This window comes from Lactuca virosa, chromosome 9 (genome assembly GCF_052849685.1).
Source record: "Lactuca virosa cultivar CGN04683 chromosome 9, Lactuca_virosa_CGN04683_v6, whole genome shotgun sequence".
Taxonomy (NCBI): domain Eukaryota; kingdom Viridiplantae; phylum Streptophyta; class Magnoliopsida; order Asterales; family Asteraceae; genus Lactuca; species Lactuca virosa.
In genome coordinates this window covers 197,982,087-198,008,519 of record NC_136434.1, presented here as the reverse complement: position 1 = coordinate 198,008,519, position 26,433 = coordinate 197,982,087, and the positions used below count along the sequence as shown (strand labels likewise).

General features: G+C 32.2%; 1 protein-coding gene and 1 pseudogene across 1 annotated transcript; both read right to left on the bottom strand.

The window, feature by feature from the left end:
• Positions 1-17,345: 17,345 nt before the first annotated feature.
• LOC145140178 (dynamin-related protein 4C pseudogene) lies at positions 17,346-19,191 on the bottom strand (annotated as a pseudogene).
• A 2,047-nt stretch (positions 19,192-21,238) lies between these two features.
• Positions 21,239-23,720, bottom strand: LOC145136297 (ras-related protein RABA1f-like). The gene is made up of 2 exons (XM_079070441.1): positions 23,256-23,720; positions 21,239-21,800 (listed from the first exon to the last, which is right to left on the bottom strand). The coding sequence occupies exons 1-2, from the start codon at positions 23,474-23,476 to the stop codon at positions 21,368-21,370; spliced, it is 654 nt and encodes a 217-aa protein (XP_078926567.1). The 5' UTR covers positions 23,477-23,720; the 3' UTR covers positions 21,239-21,367.
• Between the last annotated feature and the right edge of the window lie 2,713 nt (positions 23,721-26,433).

The window sequence follows — 26,433 nt, the reverse complement described above, 5'->3', positions numbered from 1 at the left end:
AACCTCACAACACCCACCATCTCCATCATCTCTCTACCCTCGCAACAATTTTCCGGCGATCAAATCCCCACCACGATCCATATCTGCCTCTCTTCTCTATCTTGACTTACTATCCAACCCTGCCACCACTCATCGTCACGGACAACATACTCACCGATGCCCCCATCTCCGCCGCCATCCGGTGGCTAAGTGTCGACGATCACCGTGCTTGGACTCTGGCATCGGTGACTGACTCATTCAAACGACCCTAAAAAAGGCCCTTTACTTCTGTGCTAATCTTACTAAGGTAAATCTCATGAATATCTGCTTTTCTTTTGTTTGATTATTCTTTATCAATGTGTATAACTATTTCTTGCATTTTGTATTCCCGTCACATCCTTGCTCAACGGAGTCTTCATCACATCGATCGCCACCTCTAAAAATAGCGGTCACCATAAACCCATGACACCGTGTATTCGAGATCCCACCAACGAGTTAAGTCCCCATTTACTGTGATTACAAACTCACATACCTCACGACCTCTCTCATACATTCTCTGTCTCTTCGTTTTCAGGAAAGATGAAGCGGTTGTCGATTTTTTTCCTTACCGACGACCATGGCACCGCTGCTGCTTTTCCTTAGCAACGATCATCACCATTAGGGTTTTATTTGGTTTCTGTTTTGGTATTAGATTTCATATTTGATTTGTATATGATTTCCTTTGTATTCTGGTATTTTGGTTTCATATCTCATCTATGCCAGACGAATCCACCACACGTTTTTTAAGTTAAAAATATATCATTTAGGCTCGCGAGCCCACTAACTGAAGCTCGGCTCGAGCTCGTTTAATAAACGAGCCTCATATTTAGGCTCGAGCTCGGCTCAGGCTCGTTTAATTCGATCTCGAGTCGAGCTTTTAACGAGTCGATCCCGAGTAGCTCGCGAGTAGCTCGACTCACTTACACCCCTAGATGGTACTTACCGTGGATGTCAGTTAGATGAATATGGTAAGTTGAAAGAAATTTGGATAATGACTATTTCTGCTATTTTGTGAAACTTGGTTAATAATCATTTGTGAAATTTTAAACAATGATCATTTGAAATATAACAATTTTATTCTCTTACTTTTTTTTCTTTTTACATTTTCAGCCATCTTTTTCACAACTTTGTTATTATATATTTTATACATATATAAATATTTTTTGTTGTCTATATTTTATCTAAAATATTTAAATTACAATACATAATTAAATAATTTCGTTTTTCTGTTTTTTATCTAAAAATATTTGAAGCGTAAAGCATCGTTTTATTACTTTTTAATTTTTATATGATGTAATTTTTAAGATTTATCTTCATTTATCTTATACGAATATATTTATTTTTATGAAAAAAAACATGACGTGTTGTTATAAAAAATATATTATTGTAAAAATAATAGTATGTTGCTATTTTATTTTAAAAATATAAGTATGTGGTTTTGAGTTAAAGATAAAAAAAATATATTTCAGTTTTGATTTCATAATAGACAAAATTGCAAGAATGGTCCCTGTGGTATGTCGAAAATTGTCACTTTGGGCCAAACAAGTTTGGACTAGCATTAATGGTCCAAAAGTTTCCATTTTGTTGCGATTTTGGTCCATTTTGGTTTGATTTTTTATAAAATGACGATTTTACCCCTTACTATTTATTTTTTGCTTTTTCTTTTTGTTATTTAATTATTTTCCTAACTAAAAAATAAAAATAAATGAAAAGAAAAGAATCTCTCTCTCTCTAGCTAAGAGTACGTCACCAACCTCACTCCACCCCCAAGTTTCACTCTTGCTGGAAATCCAGGACACCACCGGTTGAAAACATGAACGCCACGAGATCGAAGCTCTGGCAGCTAAACCCTAACCCTAAAAGTTCCAAGCTGCGACACATAGTTCAAAACTATGGATTGTATCGGTGGCAGCCTCTGAAAACCCTAGGGTTTCAGGAAACGAGAATGGTGGCAGCCTCTAAAAACCCTAGGGTCTCCTTCTTTCCTTCTTCAAACTCGATTGAAGCTCACCTGAGAGTCGTTTGATGCAACCTCTGAAAACCCTCGTTACCCACGAACTCCGGCGGTGCTAGGTCTTATGCTCTGTTCATCTTGAGAGCGCCATCATCTTCATTGAGAGAGATGATGTTGCTATCATCTAATCTCCCATTCTCGTCATCGAGATAGAAAAAGACGTTCAGAAAACCCTAAACGACGGGTGATGGTATAAAGTCCAGTGAAATGCCGCTGCCACTATGAAGGGCTTCAGAATCCACTTGCGGTGGTGGTTGGCTAGAAATCAAGTGAGAGAATGAGATCGGCTGAGCCAGAGAAGAAGGATATTGTTGTTCTCGGAGAAGGGTATCGACCTAGGGTTTCGACTATTATGATTTTTGGCATTTGGGATGGAGGATATGTGGTTTGATCATGTCATCTAGCGAGGGTTTCGACCACCATCACAAACGTTGATGGATTTTTGGTTCGACATTCCAGCGAGAATGATGGTGATTTCCGGCGGTAAGAGAGGAACAGGAAGAAGGTTGAGGATCTGGGTTCGATTGAACAGATTTTGGTTCGATTTTATTTTGGGCTACCTTCATCTTCATCTTCGTCGGTCATCTCTCCTTTTCTCCATATATGTTAAGCAAAAAATAAACAAGGGACAAATCCATTTTTAAACCACAATATCATTATATATTGTTTTTGTTTGAACCAAAAAATAATGGTGATTTTTGTTTGATTCCATAAAAAAGAAGGAATGTAACTGGAAATAGAAAATATATATTCCATGTTCATCAATTGGAGAGAGAGAGAGAGAGATTATTTTCTTTTCATTTATTTTTATTTTTTAGTTAGAAAAATAATTAAATAACAAAAAGAAAAGCAAAAAACAAATAGAAAGGGGTAAAATCGTCATTTTATAAAACAAATCAAACCAAAATGGACCAAAATCACAACAAAATGGAAACTTTTGGACTATTAATGCTAGTCCAAACTTGTTTGGCCCAAAGTGGCAATTTTCGACATACCACAAGGACCATTCTTGCAATTTTTTCTTCATAATATAGGTACAATAAATTTTATATTGTTTCGATATAAAATTTTGATATTTAATTTAAAAAAATTATTAAGTTTCATCAAATTTTGAATATATTCCTGAATAAGACATAAACTTTTCAACAAACAAAAGACGTCTGTTAGCTAATACTTAACTATGCTACTACAAATGCTATGATAACTAATCATATGAATAATATGATATTAATTCCTTTTAATTCATAGAAAATAAATATATTTTATATATTTATATAAAATGAATTAAACAGAATTAATGTCATATTAAACGAAATTAAATGAAAATAATATAACATTAATTTCGTTAAAAAATTATATTCCATTTAACAAAATGAATTAAACGGAATTTAATGTCATATTATTCATGTGGTTAATTATTTTAGCATGTGTAGCAGCGAAGTTAACTATTAGCTAACAGATGTTTTTCCATTTTTCTTTGAAAAGTTTGTCTTATTAAGGATTATATTCAAAATTTGATAAAACTACATATTTTAAAAAAATATATCAAAATTTTATATCTATGCAATATAAAATTTACTGTACTTATATTATGAAATCAAAACCGAAACACATTTTTATCTTTAACTCAAAACCACATACTTATATTTTTAAAATAAAATAACAACATACTATTATTCCTATAATAACACATCATGTTTTTTCATAAAAATAAATATATTAGTATAAGATAAGTGAAGATAAATCTTAAAAATTACATCATAAGAAATTAAAAATTAATGAAATGATGTTTTTACGCTTTAAATACTTTTAGATAAAAAACAGAAAACGAAAATATTTAATTATGTATTGTAATTTAAATATTTTAGATGAAATCTAGACTACAAAAGTTATTTATATATTTAAAAAAAACATATAATAACAAAGTTGTGACAAAAGAGGGCCGAAAATGTAATAAGAAAAAAGTAAGAGACTAAAAATGTATTATTTCAAATGGCCATTGTGTAACGTCTGTTGGTTATAGTTCGAACCCAAGTGAGGGAGAACTGGGTATGCCACTTGGAAGATCATCGATATGTTCGAGTTCATGGTTCTAGAAGAATGGATTTCAGGGATCGGCGGTTCGGGTATGTGAGACATTGGTTCGAGACGAGGGTGCAGAGCAAGTTGCCATCAGATGTATTTCCTCGGAAATACATAAGTTGTCTTCGCAACAGGAAGATGTTGGTCAAGGAGCTTGTTACAGCCGGTGGTCCTTTTTGGGAAGGTCGATGAACTAATCAATAGGTGGTTAGGTCGCTCGTGTCGAGCATTGGTTGTTGAAGGGTTTGTCAGCTCGATGTATAAATTGATACCTATAGCCTATGATAAGCAGTGGTTGATCTGTCAATCAACTTCAGGGTTGGGTATATGTAGTTCCACATGGTTTTTTTTTAGTGAAAAAAAAAACATTGGATTATTGGGTTGTTGTCGGTGCATTCTCGATCGTTGGTTGTTCTCATTCATTGTCAATAGTTAGGATGCTTTGAAGGTGTCAAGCCGCATAAGTTGGAGGCCAGTGGACGTGACGATAGGCATGACAATCTATCGTCAAGCTCTGTTATAGTATATCATGGCTTCTGGGTACGCTTGCCATTAATTGTTGAACTATGGAATTATTGTCTATAGCAGACTCGGGTTTGATTTAGTAGAAAGTAGAGCATGGAAGTGAATATCTATTTGTTTCAAATTGTGGGTATTTTGGGTTCCTTGTCATCAGTTGGGATTGTAAAAGGATGTGGAATTGTATCATGGGAATATACCTTGGATACAATAATCTTTGTGGAGAGTAGTAAAGTGTTTCATCTAGTTTGGGGTATAAGCACCCGATATCATTTGATCATGGAATCTTAACCCAGTAAGCTCAGTGTGGTGGTGGTTGGGTAGGGAGATTTTAGGATGGCTCGGTAACCCATTGATTATGAGGTTATTAGCAGGGCCGGTCCTGAGGATTTAAATACCCTGGACGAGATGGAAAAAAAGGCCCTTAGACATTAACGTGTAACGAATTAAATTACATAAACTGATTTTTTTATAATGTCTGATTTCATCATTCACTAACTACAATATGATGACATTCACATTCTGATTCAATTTCAACGGAAAATTTACAATCTAATTGTAATTCAATTTCTGATGAGTAATTCTGCTAAGTAAGCTAATTATCTAATATGATCCTGTGATATTGTGGTTCAACATTCAATATCTCAAAAATAAAACAAACAATTAAACATAACTGAAGTCTGAATAATTTATAATTGAATGATGAATGATTTATGATCGATTGGAAGTCTTGAATAAAATAAAACAAGAAAATTATGGAATAATACCTCTGTTGCCCTTCTCAGTTCTTACCTTCTACTGAATCTGAATGATTATGAATGTCCCTGAATAAAAATCTGAAATCTGAATGTCCTGCACGCTGTGGAGTAATAGGATGTCCCTGAATGTTGATTGATCGATTACCCTTCTCACGTTTCACGACCTCACGCTCACAGAAAGTCGGAAATCACAAAATCTCGACTTTCTCGACAAGTCGGCAGAATTTTATCTATCTCTGGACTGCTGCACGCTTGATGGACTGTTGGAGCTAAGCATTTGGGCTTGGAATTTTAATTACACATAATATAAGTAAAAAATATTGGGCCCCTGGAATATATGGGCCCTGTGCAAATGTCCCTATTGCCCACCCTTATATCCGGCACTCATTATTAGAATGTAGATGAATCTAAGTGATGGATGATCACTTGGGACCGTCGGGGATAGTTCAAAGTGCGAACCATTTTAGAATTTGTACGCATGTCAGGGATTTGGATCGGTATATCTAGAAGGAGCGCCAGGGTTCATTGAGGTTGGGAAGAATCCAAGACAGGTCAGGATTGTGAGTGTGGAACAGACTATCGTTTGGTCGGCGAGGCCTTAATGGCTAATCAGGTGGTGCGGATAAGATATTGTTTGATTAATGATTAACTAGGAAGGCCAGTCAACATGGTATCATCCTAAGTCAACTAGAGAGCCAGTTCTGGTTGCAATAGGGTTCATGGTTAAACAAGGAATAGTGTTCTTTGGTCGGTAGTGAGCATCGAAGCAAATGATATGGATTCATGGCTAGGTTCGGGTCGAGGGTTGTGTTAGGACCTCTCTGCCTGTTCTTGTTTGATGAAGGCTTTGGGGTCTGAAGCACGACTCGAACACCTGATAGAGTCCGGTAGGACGAGGTTTTGACTCGCAGTGTTTTCTGTTAGTATACGGTTGTGGAAGTGATGTAAGACTGCAGAATAGCCATATCATTCACCAGGTTAGTGTGTGGTTGTGGAAGTGATGTAAGACTGCGGAGCAGCCGTAACATTCACCAGGTTAGTATGTGGTTGTGGAAGTGATGTAAGACTGCGGAGTAGCCGTAACATTCACCAGGTTAGTGTGTGGTTGTGGAAGTGATGTAAGACTGTGGAGCAACCATAGCATTCACCAGGTTAGTGTGCGATTGTGGGAGTGATGTAAGACTGCAGAGCAGGCATAACATTCACTAGGATAGGATGTGGTTGTGGAAGTGTTGTAAGACTGTGGAACAGCCGTAGCATTCACTAGGTGGGTAGGTGGTTGTAACAGTGATGAAAGTCTATGACTTGGCTCGTGGCATTCTCTAGGATGATTTAGATCATTGCAGGTTTGGGTAAAGGGTTGTAAGTGGTGAAAGATCTAGTATGCTCAAGATTGTTACCTTCTAAATTATTCTTAATAAGCAAATACTATTATAGGTTTGAGTAATAGCTGAACAGGTTTCATGTTGTCAGTTTTGATGGAAACGCATGAATAGTTAATTTTATGTAATGATTTTTTTTTCCTGTAAAAGCCTAAATATTATGCACATTAAAGACACGAGTAGCATGTAGGAATGGTATTTTTAGAATTTTTAAACTATATATTTTGTAAGAAATCTAAATTATTTGCTTCTTCTAAGTGTGTTCCTCACAATATCGTAAGTTTCATATTGTTGCATGGAAATGTCGGACAAGGTAGGAAGTCTACCAAGGACTTCACAAGATAATGCAGTGTTCCAAATCATATGTTATCAGTTGCTCGACTTCAGTGAAAGGTATTTCGGTTTGAATTACAAAAACAAATATCGATATATGCTTTAATTAATTAATTATTTATTTATTTATTGAGAAAGAGACAATCGTCAGGCACATTAAAATGCTTTGATTTCTGCTCATTACTATGCAGATCGTAGGAAGTGGAATACTAAAAAGAAATGGACATTTTAGCTATCACAAGTTAGTGAAAAACAAATAACATTGATTTTTATTTGATGCATGGTAAACCAACAACATACCAATAAATTTTGTAAATTACTTTTCATCCGTCTGAGGTACAATTCTTTTTTTCTTTTTTTGGAAACTCATGGCTAATTTTCTAAAATTTTGCTCGATTTTGATTGTTGACTTTGTTAAAGACGCATGGAGTATATGCCCCATTAATTGTTAAAATATTGACATCTACTTTTAAATATACTGCTTTTGAGCTTATTTTGGTGAATTTTTTTATTTGGATTAGTAGACACATCAAACAGGTGGCATATTGTACGTATTTTTATTATTTATTTATTTCTATTTTTAGTTATGACCATATAAGTTGTTTAAAATCTGTCAATACCACTCCTTAGGCTATTCGGAGTGGAAAGCAAACCACGCATGAGTTTCCTATATGACATACATGCAACACACTAACCCACCGGTGAATACCGTCCCATGGACCGGTGGTTTGGGTGTGGAGTGGCGGTGGTGAAGACGGAACAATACAATCATTTTGATTGGTTCTTCCTTTTTCCCTCACATTTTCTCTCATTCTCTCTTCTTCTTTTTGCCCCCTTCACTACCACACTACCAACCCACCAGTGAACACTATTTCCACAACCTAGTGGATTGGTTGTGGAATGGTAAAATACCTACGTGGTGCTGAGTTGGCTGGTGGTTTGTCTGTTACTCCTCCCCACGGCCTTAGAGAGGAAAAAGGTATGGATTACCTATTGCATTTGATTTTGAATACGAATAACATATCCAGAATGACCGGAACATATCCATGATGTTTTTTTTTCTTTTTTATCTTTTTTAATGGTATTTTTAAATTAATTTATAAATTAATTTGTGTTAAACCAATACCTCATTATTCCGAGATAAGAACCAATTCATTCGAAGATGACCCGATAAAGGTACTTTTTAATCACAAATAATTTCTTATAAATATTTGTTTTTATGGTAATGTATTTAAACATTAACTTTTTGTTGGATTGTTTTTGCAAATAAAAAATCAAATGTTGATATAGAAAAAAGAAAAAAAACACTAAACACTAAACAATATGAATTAATGGAGGAAACAGCATCGATCAATGTCTTTTATCTCCTATAAATTGCATCTAAGTCAATGATTTTATTTCAGATGAAGCTCTTTATCTATAAGAATTAGCAAAGTTAATAACACATAAAATAGGGAGCAGTTCATTACAGAAAAGAAAAGAAATTTGTGTAAAATTATCTAGTTTACAACACACATAACCATAACTGATCGTTCTATAGTCTTTTTCATTTATGCATTTTAACAAACACCTTGAATGCATTAACCAATCGACAAATTTAAACCTATACCACATAATAGTACAATAATTCTGAAACTAGAATAGCATTACATAATATTATCCCTAATTTTGTTATAAGAAACGGAAGAAATCAAAAATCAAAAATCAAAAACAAATTATCAGTTCAAAATTACTATCAGTTTAATAAAATAAAAAAGAATGTAAATCTAACCTTCTACCTGAACTGAAACAACTAACTAAAATCAATAGAAAAATGAAACTTACAGAATCATAGGCATCAGAGGAAACGAGCAACAACGTTTTGTGTAGTCTTTGAAATCAATCTTCGTTCTCTTCTGATTAACCGAATAAATAAACGATGATGGACTTTGGATCCAAATCTATGGTGACAACTTTAGCTAATTAACTGGAAATCGATTCCAACAATCGATTCCGAAATTAGATAGATGAAGAACTTTTGTTTTGATTGATCGATTAAGAGATATAATGAAGTCAACGAGTGTATCATAGGAGTAGGAGGTTGGTAGTGATCTTTGATCAGAAGCTTATCACATATGGAATGTGGGGTCGTTTGACATGAAAATAAGGAATTGATCATTGTACTCTAGTTGATAGAACGAGATATTGACATTCGATTGGCAAAAAAATTCTTGAAAATGAAATTGATCGCTGAAAACAATCACATATTTGAAACGTGGATTAGTTCCAGATCGGGATGCCAAATGAGGTGATGTTGATTTTGGGGGAAATCGGAAGACTCGATGAACGAATCATCGGCGGAGGAGGTGGAGATGATGAAACAACGTAGTTCATCACCAGAGAAGAAGGTTACAGATGGAAGCACCGGAGAACAAGGTCAATGGAAGGAGGATGCATGATTGTGGGTTTTTAAGAGAGATGTGTTGCAAGATTACTCTATATAATAGATTAGGATACTTTTTAATTATATTCTTGATTCCTATAATACCCTTTACTCATTTAATTATGATACCTCCGACTCTTTAGTTTTCTACTTATTTACAAAAAACATCACCTTGCATCTTAGCCTTTTTTTTATCTAACGCTCCACCTTTGGTTCTTGGATTATTGGGAAACTATACTCTCTCTCTCTCTCTCTATATATATATATATATATATATATATATATATATATATATATATATATATATAAAATACATTATAAAGGAAATCTCACTATTTCTAAAAATAGCTTCAATATAATAATATTATTTTTTTAAGACGTTCAAACTGTTAAACTAATAGTACAAGTAAAAACCACTAAAATAATATTAAATGTTAGACTTAACCTAATTTAGATTAAATAGTACAAATTCTAATACAAGATATATGAATATCCAATGCATATGAAAGATCTTATTTTTATTTTGACCGGGCTTTTTATTTTTTTCCTGATTCCCTCTTATATTTGCTTATCTTGACTTGTTCCTTTTCAAAATTTTAACTATTCGTATGAATTTTTTTTTAATTTGCCTAACTTCAAGCTCAAATATTTTTGATTCCAGCAAATCTTCCCTCATATCTCACCCATCTCTACAAATCCTCTCGAGAAACCACAAAACCACAACAACTCGAGGTTGTCACTATCCCTCTTTATAAATTCTCTTAACCCTTTCTCCCTCTCTAGCCGGTGGATACAGTTAGCATTCACCATAACTCTCGACCTCTGTAAGATTAGATCCTCGGTGAGAAGAAATCTGATATTGAAGATATGGTGAATGTCTTAGGAGTCTCTGAATCCAACTCCACACCCAGTAAGGTTAGATCGTTGAATTTCACACTAATCATTTCTTTTGTTAAATTTTATATCAAATATGAGCATAATTGCTAACTGGTAGTTGCGTGGATGCTAGAAGCTAATATACAGTACAATTATAATCATGGGATCTAGAAGAACAAAATTGGGATTGAGAGATTTTATCAGACTGTGAGATTTTTTGCAAATTGTTGATATTGCTAAGGTATTGTGATCTTGGTCTCCACAACCGGTCATTGTTATTATCTTCTTTCCTTTATGCACTTTGCATTTTTTTTAAATCTAATTGAAGTTGTAATTTCGACTTCAGGTAACGTAAGTTTTGATTTTGTTGTTTAATATTATTTTTGATTTCGATTTCAGGTAAACTAGGTTTTGATTATAGAAAAGAATTTGGTTTAGATTGTTGAAACCCCGAGGAGGGTTAAGTTTTTTAATTCCGTTCTTTGATTTTGTGATTTTGAACCAATTTGTTGTTTGGTTTTGTCATTTTCAGGTCTTGATTCAAGAAATAGTTTGAGTCTCAAGAAATCACTTTATGTTCTTTAACTTCTGGTATTTGGGTTTCCTTTTGTTTAATTCATATTTATCATTTTAAAGTTTTGGTGAAACAGTACACCTATCAAGTATTAAAGGAAGTAGCTATTATGAATTCTTATTTGCACAAAAAGTGATGTTTTGAGTCTGTATTTCTAATGGTTCTCATGGATTTCTTAATCCATGTTAATTGTAATTCATGATGCGAATAATGTCTAACTTGTATGTGAGATTTTGTTGTAGCTTGATTGAACGATTTTTCCCTTACAGGTCTAACATGGATTGGTCTAAAATACAAAGCGGTACCATTATTCTCAACTTACCCTTAATTGGTCGATTTTGCCCTTGACGATGGATTTCATGCCCACTGAAGATGCTATGGTTTTAGTGCTGAGACCACTTAAAGAAACTGATTCAAACTCTATGTAGCTGCCCAAAATCCCTTTTTACTTTGAGAGATTGAAACTAAAATAAATATATTTTCATGTTTCAATATGTTATTGCAGATTAGATTTCTGAGTTCAAAATCTAAAGTTCCATGAAACTTCACAAGAACAAATAGATCCAATGCCATTTTACAATATGGAGATCATTGTAAGTTGCTATACAGCATGCACATCATGATGATGATTTCCATTCCAGGCTTGATTAGCTTTTCGATTAAGGGTATATTTTATCACCTTTAGTTTATACTCTAAATAATTTTTCATAATCACTATCTAATGTTATGTTTACAATGCATCTGGTATTTGTCAAAGAACTCACTTATGTAAATAATTTTAATTTAACACGGATCAAACACATAATTATATAATTAAACTGTTGAAAGTTGTTTATAATGGTTTTTTTTCACATTGCATGGAGATTAAGAGTATGCGATATCACATTCAACATGAAAGAGTAATGCTAACTGAAGAAAGACAATACATCCAAATTGACAATACGGTAATTTGCTTAGAATTTGGAATTTGGAACAAACGAGGCTAAAATGATTTTCAATTCCTATTTTTGAACTAGCCACTTCATGCTCATATCCGTTTAAAATGAAATGTAGATGTAGTCGCTTTACATTGCCACCTATTATGAATCTATCATGTATATCGTTTTTGTTAACGGTTTTGATTGATCATTTATTAAAATTTTTTTTATGTTTTCATGTGGGAAATTAGTGATTTATAGCCTTTAAAACTTGCTCTTTACAAAATTTAATTGAATCTACTGTTAAATGATTGGAAGAATATTTGGTAGTTATGAAGGATGAATATTTTTTTTTTTATTTTTGTAATTGTTTGTATTGTTAGTACCATATTCTTTTGTTTCTAAATATTTAAGTTAACATGCTTTTGAATTTTTGAATGAAAAGTCTTATAGAATCTTTTAATAAGTAATTAATTGTAAATAAATGTTGATTTGATAACGTAATAAAATAACTATGAGCACATATATTAAAATAATGAAAGATATTTGTTTTTCAAAATACCTACGATTTTTTTTTTTTCATAATCACATGTCTTATATCCTACTAAATACTTATATGTACATACTTACGATAAAATATGATCAACGATAAAGGTTTAAAAATGATCATTATTGACCAAATGGTAAATGTTAATTGATTGAAAATGATAAGGGTTAGAAGCTCCTCTCAGACCTATGCAATATTGGCAAACACCATTTTCATAATTCATATCCGTCCCGGAACTTTTAACTATAAAACATGTAACACTTGAAGTGAAAATTTGGTATTTTTCATTACTGATTTCGAATTCATATTTCTATTTTATTTACCCAGCGGATGGAAACACAAACAAAAAACATAAAAGCGACATACATTATTAAAACAATCGACAAACAAAATATTCCTTTTCAAATTTTCACCTTCAATAAATAAACTAAAAACGCACATCTTACAAATGCTAAAGCGAGTAGGAACAATAAATATATGTCGCATGTTTTATGTAATACATGGAAATATAACTAAAAATAGTTTATTTTTGCGTTCACACTTTATTTTAGCTCAAACACTAATAGGTTGTTTGGTTCACTAATTCTAAGAAATTATGGTGAATTAGAATCCAACTACATCATATATTTTTATGTTTGGTTACTTTTGCTAAGTACTTGAACTCCTAAAAAAAAAAAAAAGCAATTCATTAAAATAAATTAAGACAACCATCAAAAGGAAAATAATCCCAAATATCTTTTTTTACTAAAATAGATTATTTTGCGACAGTAAATTATTCAACAATACTATTCACCAGCCGACGAAATGAAATTAATATCCAAAAAAAGTTAATTAATGTTTTTATTTTGGAGATTAAAATGAATGAAATATGGAATCCATACATCCCTAGTTAGTGATGGAACCACAAAATTCATCCCTAATTAACGATGAAACTCCCACAAAATATAATACCATAATTTTAAAACATAGTAACAGATTAGCAGTGGATTATTGACAGTCATTGGCCCGTGGCCCCGTGCTCCCGTGCTGTCACAAAAGTTTAGATAGCAAAATATGTTAATATTATGTAAAGCTAGTTTATACCATTTAAAATGGAAAATGGTCGACATTGAACAAAATTGAAAAAAAAACAATATTAGATTTGAAACAAAAAAAATAGAGTGTCAAAAAAAATTTAAAATGTACCATCAAAATTGAAAAAAATAAAAACTTGGTGTGTTTTGTGAAAACAAATTTCAATTTTGACACGTTAGCATGTCACGTTATCATGTCACGTCATCATGCCACGTCAGCAGACAACTGAATTGAACGGTCAAGTGGTCAAAATTGTAAAAAGTTGGATAACACATTATCAAAATTGAGAAAAAAAACATAATATCAAATTAGAATTTTGATGTAATCTTAATGACTTTTGTAATATTAACTTTTTTTTTTCCTTAAACATGTTGCACTAGGCCAAAGAGGTGGCATTATTAGGGTAGTTAAGTTTTTTTCAAATAATTTAAAAATAAAAACCTTTTATTCCTCGATACATTGTCCTAGGATTCATTATCTTTTGATGATAGATCATAATTTTTGTGTAATTTGTCAGGTATTATTAACAAAGTGAGAATTTCCTGACGTTGTGTATTACACAAAACGAAATTTCCGGAAAAGACACAATATTTTAGAAATTTTTTTAATAAAGTCTTAAATTTTATTTTTTTGAACTGAAAAGTTTTGACTTTTTAGTTTTTTGAATAGAAAAACCAAAGAATCCATCTAATTTATTCACTTTAGCCCTTTTTGACCTTTTCAATAGGTCATTGGACCAAATTGTTAATTTTCCGAAATAATGAGTCTTTTCTGCATATTTCATCAACATTTATATATAATGTATAAACGTAATTTTTTAGTATTTATATCTATTTTTATGTATTTTTTAAGTTTTTATATGTATATGTTTACGTATTTTTATGTATTTTAAATGTATAAACATATTTTTTTATGTATTTATATGTATTTTAACAATTTTACATATTTTTTATGTGTTATTTTTTTTATGTATTACGCATTTATATGTAATTTTACTTATTTATGTATTTTTTAAGTTTTTTATATAAATGTTTATGTATTTTAAATGTATAAATGTATTTTTTACGATATATATGTATTTTTAAGTATTTTACATCTTTTATGTGTATTTTATGTATTTCGTATTTATATGTATTTTTATGTATTTTTTTTTCAAGTTTTCTATATAGTTGTTTATATATTTTTATGTATTTTAAATGTATAAACATATTTTTTTACGTATTTGTATGTATTTTTAAGTATTTTACATATGTTGTGTATTTTTATGTGTTTTTTTGTATTATGTCTTTATATGTATTTTTGTGTATTTATGTATTTTTCAGTTTTTTATGTAGATGTTTATGTCTTTTTATGTATTTTAAATGTATAACCGTATTATTTTTACATATTTATGTATTTTTTACTTCAAGTCGTATTCACAATTTCATCCAATTCGCACAGCTTCTACGAGTATATCTAGATTGTTTTCCTACATACTCATATATTTTAAGTTTTTCTCATTCGATGTTTAATTTCAAGATAACCGAATGGGAAAAACTTAAAATATGTGGGTGTGTATGAAAATCATCTATAAGAATATGTAAAATACTTAAAAATACATATAAATACGTAAACTTATACATATAAAAACTTAAAAATATATATATACATAAATACGTAAAAATAGATATAAATACATAAAAAAATACGTTTATACATTATATATAAGTTTTGACGAAATCTGCAGAAAAGTCTTATTTTTTTGGAAAAAATAACGATTTTGTCTCATAACCTGCTGAACATGTCAAAAATGGTTAAAGTAAATAAATTAGCCGGTTTCTTGGCTTTCCTATTCAAAAATTAAAAAGTCCGGACTTTTCTACTCAAAAAATAAAATTTAAGACTTTATTAAAAGATTTCTCAAAATATTAAGACTTTTCTGAAGATTTCTCTTAAACAATTAAAAACAATCGTATACAACTTACGAGAATAACTTGTAACCAATCCTCATTAACTTGTCCGTAATCGATTGTTTGATGGCAATATATGTTTTATTGATAAAATTTGAGGATCAGGAAAAGATTGGTGTGTTAAAGTATTATTGCCATGAATACCATAAATAATGCATTAAAAGTTGGTTGATCAGAACACGAATACCCAATTTGCCAACAAACAAACAAACAAAAAAATCATAGCACTTGATCGTGATTAAAATTAAATGGATAGTACATACACATAAAAAGGGGAACAAACAAGACAAGTAAAACCAAAAAAGATCACGACAAAAAATCCAAAAACATCAATGCAACTAACAATAATTGTGTAGTTTAAAATCTAAAAATAACGAATTTGAATGACCAAATTCAAACCAATTTCCAAGTTTCCTTCAACAAAACCGTCTCCAAATCATCATATAAAATAGAACACAATAGATTTTTTAGCAATTTTAAATAAAAACGTTCGTTCTTAAGCCGAACAGCAACCAACTTTCTTAACATCTGAAACATCATCCTTACTCCCAACATTAATCATATGTACTTTAGGCAACCCCAAAGGATCATCACCTGCATCAAGCGCTTTCCTACTCACCACATGATATATTTGTGTCAACACTTCAGTAAAAGTCATTTCAACATTCAACGCTTCAAGAGGATTACAGAGGATTAATAAAAAAGAATGAAAAAACAATATTTTCAAAAAATAAATATCTATATCAATGATTATAATAGAATTATTGGTTTTGTATCTAAATTAATATATTAGTTTATAGAAAATAAATATCTATATCAATGATTAAAATAGATTTATAGATTTTGTATCTAAATTAATATATTAGTTTATAGATAATTATGCATGTATCAAAAAATTCAAAAGATCGACGGTTTCAACATTGATCAATGATGTAAGGAAGTTTTATATTAAAGCATTCACAATGTATAGTTCAATGAGAGAGTTGATTGAGGTGGCATACATAATTGGCATTCAATGGATTAAACTCTACCATTGTGGAATGTCATATTGACATTCAATGGATATGGAGTTCAAGGACCATTGAACTCTTCAATGGGAAAAATGAAACCTTTTAGCTAATATATATATATATATATATATATATATATATATATATATATATATATATATATATATATATATATATATATATATATATATATATATATATATTCCATTGAACTCTATTGAGTTCAATGCATCGTAGAAAAATTAATGTAGAGTTGTATAGTAAATAAAATATGATGTGTCAATCCATTAAACTCTAATAAGTTTAATGCATTATGGATGCCCTTAGTTGTCTTGTCTAAAAGTTTTATATATTATACCTCTAAACCAATTTATTTTTGAAGTTTTAGTTTCGGATTCTAGTTAATTATGCTCGTCTTCCTCCCCTGAAAGAGCTTGGGCTGAAACTAAATTGACATCCATGACATTTTCGATGAAACCTATTGATTCCTGGACCAATCCAACGCTTCTTTGTAGCCTCACCCTCTCTGGTGATAGTTCCTCCATAATCTTTTCTACACCACCACCATGCAACATCACCTCATTCACTATCTCCTTTTGTATCTCCACATTCACCAATTTTTGTATCATAAACCGAATCCGAAGCACCATGCAATCCACTACTCGTTTCAAAACAATTTTCCAGTAGGCTGTCATCCTCATTTTTAATTCAAACGCTTGATCCCTTGTATTTTCATGTACATCAAACAAATGGTCAACAAAAATCCTGCCTTGACCTTCAATATATATTTCTTCTTGAAAATCGTTAGTCGCGAGCATAAACTCATCACGATTGCCCATTAACTTGTTCCAAGAAGCTATAAAATCAGGGTCACATGTATAATCTGTGGTCTTCTCCATCTCCATGTGAAAACTCAAGCTTCATTTTCTCCATCACGTTATGAGTCGCTTTCCTCATGGAGGAGAGTAGTTTTGGATAACTTACGTAATGATCAATCAAGACTCTAACACAAACGGTTTCAAGATAACCACATACTTCTTTTACGACGAGAAGTGGCAAAGTATAGATATTGTTCACTTTTTTCCTAAGCAAACATGAATGAGGAGGGAAATTAGACGAAAAGATCCCATTACTTTCCTCTACAACTTTTACCTCCTCAACAAGGAAACTTTCAGAGAATTTGTCACTCAAGTGAAGTTTTTTCGAAAACCGATCCAACATTTCAACTAACCGAGCATTGAAATGCATTTGTTTATCGTCCTCATACTCATTATAGTCGCCTTGTATCAACATCTTTTGAAGAGTTTCCTTCAAGGACCCAATAACATGCATGAAAGTAGCCATAGCTTCGGGAACACTCATGAGATTGTTGGGTAATTGGTTGAGCTCCAAATTCAAAGCGTTGAGCCCCTCATTGATCTTCTTGAGAATGTCCGGAAGACATTTCAATATGAATGCCAATTGCATCTGAACAAGCTTATTTGCCAAGGCGGGAATACCCAACATGGACTTTTCACTCTCGGGCAACCCATTCACACGATGGAGACGTTCAAAGAGTGTGGATTCTTCGATTCTAGCTTTATTGTGGGTTTCATCATTAATTCTGTTTCTAACATAGATGTATCGGTAGCGATCAATGTTGTATTTATTTATCCCAACAGCGTCAAAGACATCACCATATCGGACTTGGTCACATTTGGCAACCACACCCAGCGTCCTCTCTTCTTTGTAGTCCATACTTCGTTTCCAATTTGAGAGATCACTGGTGGCAGATGCAACATTTAAAATAATATTATCCTCGGGCATTTCGAACTCCATAGTAATACCTAAAACAATATAAACGACATGTGCCCAAATTAACACAAACTTAAATGAATTAAAGGTTGTTTTTTGCCTTTCTTTTAAGTTACCTTAATTCTAGCAATAGCATTTATAATTTCATTAGGTATAGATATCCACGTTACACTATTGTTATGTACATGTGTATAATTCTTTAGTAGTATGTGCATATTGCAATTAATAATATCATCATGAATTAATCATCCATTCAAGTGTTGGAGATGAGATATAAGTCATATAACATATGTTGACGATATATATAGATATATAATGATAAACTGATTGACATTGCCATCTACAAAAAATACAAAATATTTAAAACATTACTAAAGGAAGAAAAAATACCCATTGTTTGTTCCGAATTATCTCGATGTATTCCGGGCAAATCGATTATGGTGAGATCCGGAATATCTCTCTTCTTCATCAACAACGTTAAAGGAACATTTCCTATCTTTTTACCTTCCCCAACAACCTCCATGGTAGCGTTATTAATGGCTTCGGATATTAGCATTTCGTTAATGATACGAACCGACTTTTTCTTATACTTTAGTAGGAATTCTGTGACAGGATACGGATGGTTTTGAAGCTTTATTATTAGAGGTACCCTTGTACAGGTTTCTTGTGCACATGGCAAACTTATGCCGATGAGTGACTCTATAAGGCTAGATTTCCCTGAGTCACGATTCCCGACAACAACAATGGTGGGGACAGAGATGCCTTCATTGATGACTTTAAGGTTGAGGAGCTTGTCTATGGTTTCTTTAATGGGACGTAACTTGTCATTCCAAGATGAAAAAAGAGGTGGAAGGTATGATGTGGGATTGTGGAGAAGAAGATGGTCGGCTATTGTGTCGTCGTCATCGTCGTTATCATTCATTGCTTGAACAGATGCATTGGAGGGAGAGAGGAGATGCATCGGGAGCTAGACGTAAGGAAATCTTCACTCGTAAACCAGAAAAAAATAAACAAAGTATTCGGATGTGATTGGACTTACTTTTTCAAAGCGAATATCACTAAGGAAATGTGATAATTACCGAATTTATCATTATTAAATTAAGAGGAAAAAACAAATTTTCATATATTTGACAAAATTTAATGACTTTGAACAAATGGAAATCGTCAGAAAAGTCTAAATACTTTTGGAAAAGTTTTATTTTAGTCTTTTTTTTTTAATAAAAAAGTCTCGATTATTTGATTTTACACACTAATGTCATTTCCTATTAAAATAAAAAAAAAATTGTTAATTTGAGTCAAAATGAAATAATTATGACTTTTATGTTCAATTTTTTTTAGGAGGACTAAAATGAAACTTTTCCAAAAATATTGAATTTTTCTAACAATTTCCCATCGACCAAAAGAGTCCGGGTTTTTGCATCCTTTCATATGCAATGGGCCGGGTTTACTGTGAAGATTTGATAGATCTAAAACCACATTGTATCTTATTTTTTAAAATATACTAAAACATCATCAACTTATTGTTTTGTACTTCATTTTAAATTGTAAGTTCATCTTTTTTTGTTGCATGTTTATTGAGTTACATTCTCTGAAAGATTGAGTATCAAAGCAGAAAAGCTTTCAACTTTTACGTTTTCTTTTTAAAAAACTCGTTACACACATCTAAGATGACAACTCAAATAACTCAAACAAAAAACTTGTGGATGTTCAAGTAACTGAGAGAACTCATCTAAATTATTTATTGGATATCAACTGGTTCATCAACTTGTATCATACATATTGGTTAAACCAGTCCAAAAACCGGCACTGACATTGGTATACACCTAATTGGTCCGGTCCAAGGTCCATTGAATTCTCCCAAACTGGTTCCGGCTCCAAATCGGTTCCAGTTCAGTCCGGTCAAAGGACCATCCCTATGACATATGGACCAAAATTCAAAAAGATTTTAATTTTGGACTTAACACGGTAAAAAAAGAAAACACGTGGACTACTTTTTGAAATTTACTTTTTTTTTTAGTAAGTTAGGTTTTTGGTTCTTGAGTACAGGGGTTGATTGCAACTTTGGGCCCAAAAAAAAACATACAATTTTAGAACTACAAAATATAGTCTATAAGAGGATTTGAAGATGAGAGACACTTTTCACCAACATCTAATACACCAACATCTAATACTGTTAGACTATAAACCATTAGAATACAATTGTGGTTTTATTTAAAGTTTTTGTAATGTTTGTCTTTTTTCCAAATAAATATTTTTGATCGCTAAGTATAGTTGATTTATGCAATTTTGTTCCCAAAAATAATCATTTTATTTGGAACAAAAGAACTACAAAATCCTCACATAAGAGGACCTAAATTACAAAGAAAAACATCTAGAAATTGCAAAAATAAGTTATACCCAGGTACCAATAATATAAATTTTTTTTTTTCATTTTATCTGCAGAAACTTGTTGCACCAGGTGAAAGGGGTGGCAATATTGGCTTGGCTTGTAGTTAATTTTTCAAATAATTTTAAAACAAAAACTTTTGATTCCTCAAGACCTTGTCATCCTTAAGATTCATTACCGTTGATGATGATCATGATTTATGTATTAAGTCGTTCTTTCTGTTTTAAGCCAATAAAAAACACTCATATACAGCCTATCAACCTAACTTGTATCCCCAATCCTCATTAACTTGTCCCCTAATTGATTGTTTGATGGTGTTTTTAAGTTTTATTGGAGTTTGAGGATCAAGAATAAATCGTTGCGTTAAAGTATTGCCATGAGTACCAAAAAGAATGCATTATAAAGTGGTTGATTAGAACGAATAGACACCCAATTTGCCAAAAAGAAATAGCACTTGATCTTGATTAAAAATAAATGGATAGTACATAAACATATAAAGTCATAAAAGAGGAACAAACAAGACAAGTAAAACCAAAAAAAATCACGACAAAAAATCCAAAAACATCAATGAAACTAAGAATAATTGTCGTTTGAAAGCTAAAAATAAATTCAAACCCATTTCCAAGTTTCCTTCAACAAAAGCATCTCAAATCATCATATAAAATAAGAACACAATAAATTTTTAAGCAATTTTAAATAAAAACATCCATTCTTAAGCGGAACAACAACCAACTTTCTTAACAGCCGAAACATCATCCTTACTCCCAACATTAATCGTCTGTCCTTTAGGCAAACCCAAAGGATCATCCCCGGCATCAAGCGCCTTTCTACTCACCACATGATGTATTTGTGTCAACACTTCAGTAAAAGCCGTTTCAACATTCAACGCTTCAAGAGCCGATGTTTCCATAAAATATGTATTTTCCTTTTCCGCAAATGCCTTTGCCTCCTCTGTGGGGACCGCACGTAGGTGTCGAAGATCCGCCTTGTTTCCTACTAACATGATCACGATGTTTGAGTCTGTGTGGGCCCGGAGCTCTTTTAACCATCTTTCTACGTTCTCAAAGGTGATGTGGCGGGACGTGTCGTAGACTAGTAGGGCCCCCACTGCGCCACGGTAGTACGCGCTCGTGATTGCTCGGTACCTTAGAAAATAGTAATGTAGTTTCATTTATTTGTTTCTTGATTTTTTAATTTTTTATTATAGTGTGTCCTACTTTTATTTCTTCCTATTACATAATTGTAGGAATGAAAGTACACAGCGTACTTTCATTCCTTCAAACAGTTTACTGTGTACTGTACACTGTTTGAAAAAGAATTAGGTAGTAGGTTATTTTAGAGTATAATGTCTTAATAAGAAAAAATAATAACGTAACTTCTATTTATTTGTGTCTTGATTTTTAAAATTTTTATTATAGTGTGTCCTACTTTCATTTCTTCCTATTACATAATTGTAGGAATGAAAGTACAATGTACTTTCATTCCTTCAAACAGTGTACTAGACACTGTTTGAAGAAGAATTAGGTAGTAGGTTATTTTAGAGTATAATGTCTTGATAAGAAAAAATATCTTTCATTAACTTTGAAAAAGCTACTAATCATCAAAAGGTGTAACCATTTTTAATGTTATAATTGGTAGATTTATAAAAGTACAATGTTCAAATAAGAATAAATGTTGTAAAAGAAAGAAGTGAAAGTAGAATGCTATAATTAGATAGGTAAGGGTTTTTTAAGTATAATGTCCTAATAAGGAAAAAAAATGGAAGTACAATGGTGTAACAAAAAGAACAGAAAGTAAAATGCTTAAATGATGTGTATACTAAAAGATGAAAAGATCACTTAACTATTCCTTTAGTGTTAAGTAACCAACAAAAAATTCGATGCAACAAACGTGTCTACATGGTTCACTTTGCTAGCCTCAGAATGTGGTATGCATACAACTTCTAGAAGCTAAAATTGTTAAAACTTCATTGCCAGTAAAATGAAGAGCAAAAAATCAAAGAGATGATCATACTTAAACTGAAAACCAAAATTAAGATTCCAAAACTGGAGAAATATTTTCATTTATGTGTCAACAACTTGCTTCTAGAATCCAAAATGTAATGAAGAGGAAAACAAAGGAACCATTACAAAACTATAATCTTAAATATAATGTGGAGACTTTTACAAGAAAACTAAAATCGATTCAACGATTGACATGGAAAAGAAACATTTTTACTCACGAATACAAAAGAATCTCGAATTTTGGAACAAAGGGAGTGTGATCGGGAAGTGTGTACAAGAGTATGAGACAGCTTAGTTAGCTTATCAAAACCTTCGAAAACGATGAAGATATAAACCCTAGAAATATATGATAGATCGAGATCTTAGATCACTAGAGGTAAAAAAAAAAAGTAGATAATCAGATCTTAAAGTTCGGAGACCTTAAAATAAAAAGAAGAAGAAGAAAACATTCAATTTAAGAATCTCATACGACGGGGTATACAAGTATATTCTACATATGAATCCAAGATTCCAAACATTGAAACAAAAAACAGACTTGTAGACGGATACATAGATGAATAGTATACACAGATGCGAAAGTTCATGAGAGAAACGAACCTTTCTTGTCCAGCAGTATCCCAAATCTGAGCCTTGACAATTTTATCATCAACACGGATACTTCTGGTAGCGAATTCGACGCCGATAGTTGACTTGGATTCGAGATTGAACTCGTTCTTAGCAAATCTAGAAAGTAAGTTCGATTTACCGACACCAGAGTCTCCGATCAGAACTAACTTGAACAGATAATCGTAGTCATCGTCGGCTCTGTAAGCCGCCATGATTAGATACAGAAATGTAAAATTAACTTCGAATTTCAGTGTCTGAGGAACAATTTGAGATGAAACTACTCCGCTTCTACGATTATCAAGTCTTCTGTGGGTTTATCTGAAGATCACCGAAATCGTGTCGACAAGATTCACGAGAGAGAGAGAGAGAGAGAGAGAGAGAGAGAGAGAGGCGGGGACGCGTTTCGAAATTGAAGATTCAAGAGATAAATGTTTTGATTTTTGATTTTATTTCATTACATTGAAACGTTTCTTCTTTCTTTTACCGAGAAAATCAGGAAAAAAAACGCACATAAAAATAATGTATGATATTTGTAGGAGGATGGAGGATGGGTAAAATAATCAAACATGTAGGAATTGTACAAATATCTTAAAATAATTATGCAGATGCAGATGTTGAATTTAATTCTACGACCCAAATTCACAATCATCAATGTTACCCAACAATAATTCAAATATATAGTCATATTAAATAACTTATTGTTTTCACATACTTTCAATAATATTATGATTTTTGTATTTTGTACGGAAAAGAAAAAGCATCAAAACATATAGGTATTAACTAGTTGATCCAAATTGTATAATATCTTATAGTTTGGTTTTTAAAAGATAAAATATATACGGTCTGTGGGGCATATCTACATAAGAATAATGAATCAGACGTTTGGAATCTATAAGAAAATTATTGAGGGGCATATCTACATAAGAATAATGAATCAGACGTTTGGAATCTATAAGAAAATTATTGAGGGACTGTTTGGATTGATGTAATGTTGAGGAATGAAACTGAATTCTGCAGTAATTGAATTATGAAGGAATTGAATTCTGTTGTGCGTTTGGCTGCCAAATTTTGAGCTGTAATTGAAATCCATTCACATGTCTTTTTTTGTTTGGATTGATGATTTGTTGAATGAATTGGAATGAAATTCTGTCAAATGACAATAATACCCTTTATTTGTTTTTTTAATTGCTTAATAATTTACATAAAAAAATAGTTTTAAATAAACTAACAATCAAATTTAATACCGATTATAAACATATATAACCTAACAATCAAATATAACTTCCTTTCTAGAGCATTTTTCATACATCTTCCAAAATGATAAACCAAAATAAGTACATGTTAGATAAGTTTAGAACATAGATGATATACACGATATCACAACTTACAAAAAATGAGCAAAGTATCTCAAAATGATACACCAAAATACTATGTGGTACATATCATTCTTCCAATATAAGCTTCACAAAAGTTTCATGTTCTTCACATTCCAAGTTCCAAAAGGTCAACACTGCTTCTGGCTCGAGCATTATCTTTCGACTTGCTTTAAACTTATTGTAACACCCTGATTCCTAGATGTGGAACTGGAGGATTTACTGCAAGTTGAAGGGCCTACTCGACGAGTTGGTTGGCCCCAACTTGTCGTGTAAGAGTTGATCAGGACGCGTGGGTTAGTGTGACAACCCGAAATTTCTATCTTGTAAAGTCAATCAATTCAATCAAAAGTCAAACTTGTTTCTGTTATCTTTTAGCCTTGTTAAGGGTCTGTTTGAGAGTTCTAAGCCAAGTACACTCAAGGATTGTGTGTTAGGAAGTGTTAGCTTGAGTTCATTGAGTTGCAATCGAGCCGGAAACACCATAAAAAAGGAGTTCACGGCCACATCTAGGTTCACGGCCGTGAACATCCTTCATATATATAGAGTTGACTCATTCTTTCTTCACTTCTTCAACTCTAGCCATGAACAAATCCTTTCTCTCTTAACTATCTTCAACCGTGAACACTCTAAAGGCTTCCAAAACGTAAGTATCTCATCCATCATCTTGTTGTCCATTAGAAACAATTGATTCCACCCATGAAACAAACACTTATATGCAAGATCTTCAAGAGTTCACGACCATGAACCCTTCATATGGCTGTGAGCCCTTCTTAGATGCAAGGTTGGGCCGTGAACCCTCCATCCATGGCCGTAAACCCTTCATAGGATCAAGACTTGGGCCGTGAACACTTCAAGAGTTCTTGGCCGTGAACCCTTCTAAGGCCGTGAACACTCCTTGTTTGGCCGTGAACACCCTTCAATCAATCATATGTGATTCTAACACTCCATTTGAGAGTGTTTCCTAGTTCCTAAGATTGTTTCCCTTACATGTTAGTTGTTATATACACTAATTCTATACATATATGTGTCATTATATGCTTAATAGGATCCGTTTGTGCTCGAGACTTCACTTGGCATACTTAGCATCCTATATCGATCTTTCATTCGAATCACTCACTACAGGTGAGTTCATACCCCTACAAATACACTTTTAAATGCTTTTAGGGGGGAATACAAGTAGAACACGATGATATTGTGTTAACCATTTACATGTGAAAACAACATCCAAAAGGATTTCTTATACTCAAAACTTGTTAAAACTCTTTAAATCTTTTATAAACTTCTTTAATATCAAATCATATCCGTTTATCTATTTACGTATAAGTATGCTTTAACAGACTTAAGACTATTTCTAGATACCTTGACTCATGTTCCTTGTTTGGTTGTGGGCTTGGGGTAGGATCACTAGTCCGACTGTCGGTTAAATCATAGTTATACTTATTAAATACATATATGAATATTAAACCCATTTTTAAGGTACATACTTAACTTAGTTGCTTATGGTTAGTAATTAAGTCTTTTCTACAAATCAGTAACAGTCAAACAATCATACTAGTAAACTATAATATGTATAGTTAGAGGATTACTACTTACTATTTCTAGAACAGTGAAACTTACATGAATCAGTTCTTACAAGATTCAGTTCATACATGAGTCAGTTCAAACATACTATAACTAGAACAGGAAGGGACATACTATAACTAGAATAAAAAGGAACATACATACTATAACAAGAACACGATAACAATAATGTGAAACTACTACTTCACGGCATAGCAATATACTTGTTATGT